General features: G+C 47.6%; 1 protein-coding gene across 3 annotated transcripts; it reads right to left on the reverse strand.

Moving 5' to 3' along the window:
- Positions 1-1190: 1190 nt before the first annotated feature.
- LOC119286414 (tubby-like F-box protein 13) lies at positions 1191-5885 on the reverse strand. Of its 3 annotated transcripts, none has more exons than XM_037565787.1 (5): positions 5731-5885; positions 4187-4657; positions 3913-4000; positions 2385-2517; positions 1191-2287 (listed from the first exon to the last, which is right to left on the reverse strand). In XM_037565787.1, the coding sequence occupies exons 2-5, from the start codon at positions 4532-4534 to the stop codon at positions 1534-1536; spliced, it is 1323 nt and encodes a 440-aa protein (XP_037421684.1). In that variant the 5' UTR covers positions 4535-4657; positions 5731-5885; the 3' UTR covers positions 1191-1533. The 3 variants fall into 3 exon arrangements, with proteins under 3 accessions (XP_037421684.1, XP_037421686.1, XP_037421685.1); XM_037565789.1 differs by having other exon boundaries at positions 5661-5872; XM_037565788.1 differs by having other exon boundaries at positions 5610-5741.
- Positions 5886-8640: the final 2755 nt, after the last annotated feature.

Genomic DNA, 8640 nt, shown 5'->3' on the forward strand with positions numbered 1-8640 from the left:
ACGGCGATGTATACGGACGGACAGGGACAGCGACAGGGACGGGGACTGGCCGGGCAGTCGGCAGCGGGTCTCGGAGGGTTCCAGAAAGAAAGCACAGTCTGCAGGAAGCAGCAGCATCGATCCATGTCATGAACGGAGTGGGATGGATTTCTTTTCCTTCTATGTATATATTCTGGGCTGGCTCAAGTGGTAAATAAATTTGCCGTCGTCGTCAGTGCCGCTGTTCGCCGGTCAAGTTCAGGCTTCGGGGACACATCTCATCTCAGCCTCGCCACGCGTTTGAGCTGAGCTGCATAAATACAGACACAACAGTGGATATACCTGACGCTGACGGGCACGAACTCGTGGATCATTTGCTTGGGAATCAAGAATTTAAGGCACAGGTGCATCAACGGATTACGCATTTGAGTAGGAGTACTTTTTTCTCTCGCTCCCAAGTGGACGCACCACTCCCAGTGATCCAAGGACAAAACTTCGCTGTCCGGTCCAGCAGAGTGCACGGCGATGGCTGCTATGCTAGTCACTTTTGGAATTCGATGGTTTCGATCCCTCCGATTTCTTGCCAAGCAGGAAAGAAAGAAATTCCTTGATGCTCCCCCAGAAAAGTTGATGCGAGATGGCACGGGCTGCGCTCGATCCAGCTGATGGACGGCCCGGTGCCGTCGGAAAAGCTCGACGTCGACAAGCCACTCCAGCTCCGCCCGCTCCTCTGTCTTGCTCCAGGGGCAAGGTTTTGAACTTTCGATGTCATGAGCTAGCCAGTTCACCCATGCTTAATTTTCTTTCTATCTACTCGGGGCGCCGTTGTTTTTGTGTCCGTTATCTCTTGACAGTGGAACCCGATCCCATTTTTTTGGATCGAATGAAAAAAAAACATGCATTTCCCTTTTACCACCTTTTCTGCTTGCCACAAAAGTAACAGGCGTTGCATCGACCATGTCCCTTTCAGCTTACCAAACTACAGAAAGAGATAGCTCTGCACATACATACAATATATGACAGCGTCGTTTTCGAATCTTTCTTCCGATGTTGATGCAGGCCTTTGCACAAGGCCGGTTCAGTGCCAGGACGGCATAATTATCTTCGCATTTTGCTCTCTGCAAGAGCCGAGCTTATGTGTGGTGACCTAACTTAGAAGCAATCAAACACAAAGTCTGGTCCGATCCATCCCTGACGGCGACACCACAACAGCAATGAAGCGTCATAGTTTAACCAAGTTCAATTTCAAACACACCAAGTTATGAATGTACAGGTCACTCGGCAAATACATCGTCAGTGAACAACCCCATGGAGTTTGCTCATAACATTATCACGTACACAGCCGTCGCCAAGCCAAGGATCCAAGCAATGGAGATCAAGTACAGTGACAACAAATCAGCAGCACAAATCTGAGGAACCCTTCTAATTCCTCAGTTTTCGGGTGTCGCGATGGCATCAGCGACACCCAGCAACAGAATGGAGTCCCCACCTAATTTGGGGGACAGTCAGCCTTTTGATGATCGGTGCAGCCATGACGGTTGCAACTCCGCAGTTCTATTCGCACGCCAACTTGGTGTCGAAGCTGCTCAGGGAGAGGGCGAAGGCCTGGAAGGCCGAGAGAGGGTACCGGTAGTCCATGGTGAACATATCCTTTGCAACCTTGCCGAACTGAAGTATCACCTTATCATGCTCAGGCGGAGGCGCTGGCGCAGGGTGTGGTGGAGTTGGGGCTCCAGCAGCAGGCTGAGCAGCAGCGGTGAGCTGGAAGTTCTTGACAGAAGCCACAGTCACCCGGCCACGGAAGTTGAGGCACCAGCACTGCAGCTGCTCATGCCATCTTGGAACCTTGTTGCGGAGAATCAACGGCGTGTCCTTCAAATCATCGCCGTCGCTCAAGGCTTGTCCTCTGATCGCCGGGCCACCTCCTATTGAGAGGTCGGAGAATCTGGCACTGCTAAAACGCATGGAATGGTCCATGACGGAAGATTTCGAGACCGGCATGCTGCTGAAAGATTCGTCTAGGGAACGGGAGAAGATGATATCCGGTTGGCAAGGGACACTGCCACCAGCCTCGAGCGATGAGGCAGGGATGGAGTGCATTACACAGCGCATCCGCCTAGGACCTCGGGTTCCCAAGACGTTGAGCTCATAGGAGACCTGAGCTATGCTGTACGTGCTGCAAGGAACCTTCGTCGACCCTTTCTTGGAGTAGAATCTTCGGCTTGTTGTCCCAGAATGCGAAACACTACTTGCATTGTAAGGAGGCTGTGTGTCATACATTACAAACTTGGTGCCAAGGAAATTTGACCTACAAAATGGCAAACATATTAGCAAGTACGAACATATGTCAGATTAAATGGTGGTATATAAGTTTAAAATAAGGCTATAGTTTCTTCAAATAGTACCTCATTTTTCCAATGTATGTGTCGGTAGACCTCGATATACTATTCGCCTTCATAGATATTATATATTCTGTACATGTTGCACGGCAGATCCTTTTTGCTGACAGAAGGAATTTGCCATTTTCGACAAGCACAGCTGTAGAAAAGAAAACTTATAAAATACTAAAATAATAATACTAGCAACAAAAACATGTAGGCTAGCAAACAATTATTATATTTGCATTTCCAATTTTTTACAAAATATGGAAACAACCAGTTTGACAGATAAACAATCATGTGGACACAAACAAAAATACATGCCAATCCCAATGGAACCATTAGGTAAATGCATGTCAGGACAAGGAAGAAAATGCATGTCAGGACAAGGAAGAAAATGCATGGTTCTAGGGAAGTCGAAAGAACAAAAATCACTAGCGGATCAGTAAGCTTCAAAAGAGTACAAAGGACGCAACTTGCAGCAGTAAATATTACTAGTATGACAGTAACCATCCCAGCTTGGGTATGTAAAGTAGTGCAGATAAGACTGCCAGCTACAGAACAGTGTATTGCTACAGATCGACAGATAATACTGTGTTGACTTAGATTTGTCAAACGATTTTCGCTGTGGTCCGTGTCATGCCCTAGGATTCGCCGCAGCCCTTAGGTGAGCTTCACCTTGGGCAGAACTGGAATCTGTTTGTGAAGGGAGCAACACAAGGGGTGGATTTCAATTTTAAAATGTGGAGCCGATTGACAAGGACAGCTATTGCCTATCTGAGCTTCTGTACAGATATATACACATTTTTCTAAAATTTGAGGACGTCTGTTGGAGTCTCCGCACTGACATGTACGTTTTTACAAAAAGAAAACAAGGACATCTTTTAAAATCACTGCACGGGTATATAGATTTTGACAAAAAATATAAGACAATCCCACATGTAAGCACAGGGAGAAGGTGGTGAAACCGACCACCGCCACCATTGGACATCTTTTATAACAGTACAAAGATATCGTATGGAACTTACGAGATGATTCTAATTAAAAATGAAGAGACATGTCGAGACCCCTACCAAACATTTATATCACAGAGTAGAGTGAAAAAGAGCGATTAGTATGTGTGTGGGCTGCCGGGGGGCTTTTCAGTCACCTCTGCTTTATGAACTATGGTTCATGGCTTTCACGATATGGCTTTCACGCAAAGTACAGAGTCAAGTGAATCTGTAGTTCTGCACATAAGCATGCACATGCAAGTTTGAGGCAGGCAGATGGTGTCAATGACAAACAATTTCCTCTGGAATCCAATAAGAAACAGCTTAGTCAAGCGTATCTGTGTTAACTGAACACTAACACCTCCAGTACACGCATGGACTATAAAACCGTATCGTTGTTAATTTGCTACTCTACACAAGCATAACATCAGGACTCGGGAGAATATTTTACATCTTAGAAAGCAGAAGTTTGAAGTACAGAGAACTGCATATACGAGTTTTTTCTTAAATGGAGGTCCATAGCCCATAAAACGTAGATCATATGATAGTACCCAAAAAATTACCTGAGGTAAGGCAGAGGTACAGGTAGTAAGTTTGGGTAGATCTATCCCGCTTAATGAAGCACTGCATAGTTCCATCCCGAGGGCCAGGCTGTACATGGATGAAACAACATGATTTTATTAGAACACATGCTAAAGCTGATTATGTTGTGTTCATGATGTCACATTTCAACATTCCAAACATTACTTATAGGTTAATCATCCAACATTGAAGAACCGATATTGCCAGATGCCAGCGAAAAAGGATAATCTAACATCAACATAACTGCACCATTACCTGCTTGAGGGACACAGGAAAAGTGATCTTTCCACAAAACTCCGGATTTTTTACAATCTCTTTACACATCTCTCTCCATGTTCTGCAGACAGCTGCGCAAGCAACAACATTCTTCCTACAGGGCCATGTAGCCTCACTAGCCTCCAACCTCTCAATCACATCTCGAAGCAATTCGGAAGGCAAGTTAGCCCAACAGCTGCTCTGGATTACAGGAACGGGGTCATGTAACTCATGGACAGCACCATGAGATCTCCCTCTGCCATTGCCCAGAATCCTGATGTCAAATCCTCTTCGAGATAAGCTCCCAAAGCTATCCCTTACATCGCGCACAATGCTACGGAATGACATCTACTTCAAATTTTAAAAATCAAGAGCCCTGCTATATATAACACAAGAGATCTCCTAGTGTTGAACACTATCATGCCAATAGAAGTGGCCAACTCAAATTCTTTTAAGCAGTAACAGTAGAACCTGCAAGACAAAATATTGTGTAAGCAATTAGTTTTCCATCAGAATTGAAGCTTACTGTAATTATTGCAATAAATTAGTATTCAGCTAACTGAGTGTTCAGCTTTTTCGGATGAAATGAAGAAGGATACTGCATTTGATTGCTCATGTGATTCCATAATCACTAACATCGACTAACAACTTCAAACTTCTGGTTTGCAACTTTTGACTATAAACATATGTTAGGGAACGCTCTCCAGGAACACTTATAGGGCATAGCCGCTTCTTTCAAAACAGAATATCCACTACTAGCATCCAAAGCTCACTCGCATGACTATCAAAGAATAGATAACTCGAGGGCCACAATTTTCCAACAATCCACACTATCTGGCTAAATTCCCCAGGATGAAGTAGCCACAAGTAGAGAGTAAAGATGTACATTTCCGGCAGTATGAGCATTTCGGTACCTTACTCAATATAGCAGCCTAAAAATGAAGTATACATAGTTTCGTTGGGATCCCACCACAACATGCTAACTTTCGCAAGTACACTACACAAAATAAATCATCTACAGCAATACCAAGCAGAACAAATATATATATATATATATATATATATATATATATATATAAATAAAAGGGGATGATGCATAAATCAACCCATAGATGATAACTGACTCTACCGGAGGATGCACGAAGATCTAAGGAAATAGCTCTGCTTTGGGGCAAAAAAAATCTAACGAAATGCTATCTTTCACCGAGTTAGATGTAGAATAATAGCCCCGAGAAACAAGATAGTAGCATGTTCCTTCTTTCGACCAAAATTCCATGAGAATTAGGTCATGAGGCAGGCAACTCGGAGACGCCCCCTCCCAGCCCAAATCCGGCCAGGCAACGAGCTGAAAATCCCTCGTCTCAACCGAGATCGGCTAAACACGGTAAGCAAGCAGGCGGAGAATCCTGCTCCCGGCCCCTACCGAGCCGGACGCGCGACGGCGCGGAGCCCCGGGAAGCTGGCGCGTACCCACCCAGGCACAAATCGGGAGTTCGCCGAGGAGGTGAGGCACCGGGGCGCGGATCCGGGCGGGGGACACGCACCTGGAGCTGGAGCGGGCGGCGGGGAAGGGCCGGGTCGGATCGGCGGAAATGGGGAGGGGCGAGGGGCGGTGAAGAAAGGAACAAGTGGTTGTGGTGACACTGGTCTGGTCCGGTCCGGTCCGCCCCTGCTTTGTTTCGTTGGAGTCGGACATGCGAGGAGCGGGGCAGAGCTGTCTCTGTTTTCCTTTCATCACTCGGAAAAGGCGCTGCGCTACGGGTGCTAAAAATCGTTCGCATCTGGTCAGGGCCACGTGCAGTTGCAGAAAATAAATTTATTCAAATGCTGAGGTGATGTTTCGGCAGAGCCGTTGTTTAATCCAACTGGAATTCGGTCAGCCGCGCCATTGAGACTGAATTGAATCCCGTGACGAAAATGAAGGACTTTCGAACCAAGAAACAGGAAACCCGCGGAAAAATACAGTGAAAAATACGATGAAGCTGCATCGCTACCCTCGTGTTATTCATTGTGTTCCACGGTGATTCGGCAAACAATAGCTGATGTTGTTTCAACACCATAGAATTTCAAAAAGAACACAACCATAGAATTTCAAAAAGAACACAACGGAATACACCTCCACAAACTTCTTTTCTAAGTCGGATCAGGACCCTAGTGTCGTGGGAGTAAGGGCCCGTTCTGCAATGCTCCAGCTCCAAGCTTCCTCAACTTCACAAATGAAGCTGAGGCGAACGCTCTGGCTCCTGGAAATTGGAATTGAGAAGCTAGCGATCTGTCTTAGTGTAAAAAAGGAAAAGATGGGGAAGCAGCTCTTTTCCAGATCCGTGAAAGGAAGAAGTTGGAGTTGAGGGCAAATTACGTTGGGTTGCCACCACCAAGTGACTCTCAGCGTCCCGGTTCAAGTTTCTTTGTCGAACTCCCTCTCGCATGCGTTGGCAATTTGTATTGGGCCCCAACCTGGCCTGCCAATCCCGTCAAATGGGCTGGCAGCCTCGTGCGTATCGACCGAAAGCGGAAGCTGAGTTGCCGAACGCTTTCCAAGTCGCCACCAGAAGCGAGAAGTCATGCGCGAAGCTGAATTTAGGAAGTTTTGGAGAAGCTAGGCAGTTTCAGAACATGCCCTAAGTCTGACAGTAGAATAGGGGTACGTAGGAGGAGGCAAGATCCTAGCTACGGCAAAGTTGTGCACGCAAGGTTTACGAGTCCAGGCCCTTCACGGAGGAAGTAACAGCCCTACGTCTCGGTGCCTGGAGACTTTGGTCGACTGAATTATGCGTGATAGTTACAGGGGGTGCGAACCCTTGTGCCAGAGGAGGGGGTGGCTTGTATAGAGTGCGCCAGGACCCCGGCCATCCCACGTTACACAGGGTTCAATGTACATTAAGACAGGGCGTTATTGGTAACGCCTGCTATAAAAAGCTATAAAATGATCTTTAAGACTACAGAGTGAACGCCTGACCGTTGCCATCCTGAGTGACTTTAGGCCTTCTGTATTTCGAGTGATTTCTTGTACGGTCGAGTGACTGCATCTTGGTCGAATGGAATTAGGGTTCCGAGTGAGGTTGGAGGTCGAGTGGATTGCACTTCTTGGTGAACTTAGTCGGTTTCTTCTGTTGTATCTTGAATGTCTTTGACCCTAGGGCAGTGTCCTTGGGTAAGGCGTCTAGGTCAGGCCTATGACCCTACCCTAGGTACATGTCATCGTCATTAGCCCCCGAATGGATTGAGGTCCGAGTGAAGAAAGAACTGAAGTTGATTCCCTACTTCGGAGGTATTTCATCTGAGTCTGTGAATCATGTTGAAGCTTCGATCTTGTTTTAGTTGCCTCGATCGATTTAGAGGTCATCGAGTGAAACTCAACTGATAATCTTCGAGTGTTGATATGGTACGAAATCTTTGGCGTGATTGATTACTCTGCGGTTCCCGGATCTCACGGGATTCGAAATTTCGGGAAAGCGTGCCGGATGGAGTGCGCCGCAGTAAACGGAGTGGATGGACAGGGGCGCCTCGATTCCTGCACCACCTTTTTCGCCACGTATCGGGCGCGCGACTGTTGCGGGATATGATTAGATCGTTCGGGCCCACCCGTCAGCCACTCAGAAGTGGCCTCATAAATAGCGTCCGGGCCGAGGCAGAGCACAGTGCGCTCCAATCGTCTCCTTCTTCCCCTGCTTCTCCAACGCACTCTCCGTCCTCTTCGTCGTCTCCGTTCGCCTGCGAGCACTCCGTCGCCATGGGCAAGGACAAGACGGCGGCCCTGGAGCGCAAGAAGGCAGCAGCGGTGAAGGGCAAGAAGACGAGTCGGGGATCATCGTCGAGGGCCGGTCTTCCTCCTGGTTGGATCCAGGGGGACTGGATCCGCTCCACAATCCAGAAGGAGGACCTGGCCAGCGGAGGCCTGATCGCCCACAGATCTTGGAGGCTGCCGGGGAATGAGACTGAGCCTCAGCCACAGGAGGGTGAGTGTCGGTGTCAAAACCAGCGGATCTCGGGTAGGGGGTCCCGAATTGTGCGTCTAAGGCGGATGGTAACAGGAGGCAAGGGACACGATGTTTTACCCAGGTTCGGGCCCTCTTGATGGAGGTAAAACCATATGTCCTGCTTGATTATTCTTGATAATATGAGTAGTACAAGAGTTGATCTACCACGAGATCGGAGAGGCTAAACCCTAGAAGCTAGCCTATGGTCTGATTGTATATTGTCCTACGGACTAAAACCCTCCGGTTTATATAGACACCGGAGGGGGCTAGGCTTACACAAGGTCGGTTACAAAGGAGGAGATATACATATCCGTATTGCCTAGCTTGCTTTCCACGCCAAGTAGAGTCCCATCCGGACATGGGACGAAGTCTTCAATCTTGTATCTTCATAGTTCAATAGTCCGACCAAAGGATATAGTCCGGCTGTCCGGAGACCCCCTAATCCAGGACTCCCTCAGTAGCCCCTGAACCAGG

This window comes from Triticum dicoccoides, chromosome 4A (genome assembly GCF_002162155.2).
Source record: "Triticum dicoccoides isolate Atlit2015 ecotype Zavitan chromosome 4A, WEW_v2.0, whole genome shotgun sequence".
Taxonomy (NCBI): Eukaryota; Viridiplantae; Streptophyta; class Magnoliopsida; order Poales; family Poaceae; genus Triticum; species Triticum dicoccoides.

Bases quoted from the DNA above. Each gene is read 5' to 3' on its own strand.
- LOC119286414 (XM_037565787.1), bottom strand. From the start codon at position 4,534: ATGTCATTCCGTAGCATTGTGCGCGATGTAAGGGATAGCTTTGGGAGC. The intron at 4,001-4,186 runs GTAATGGTGCAG...ATCCATGTACAG, and splicing joins TTCCTGTGTCCCTCAAGCAG to CCTGGCCCTCGGGATGGAAC. The intron at 2,518-3,912 runs GTAATTTTTTGG...TCTTTTCTACAG, and splicing joins GTACCTCTGCCTTACCTCAG to CTGTGCTTGTCGAAAATGGC.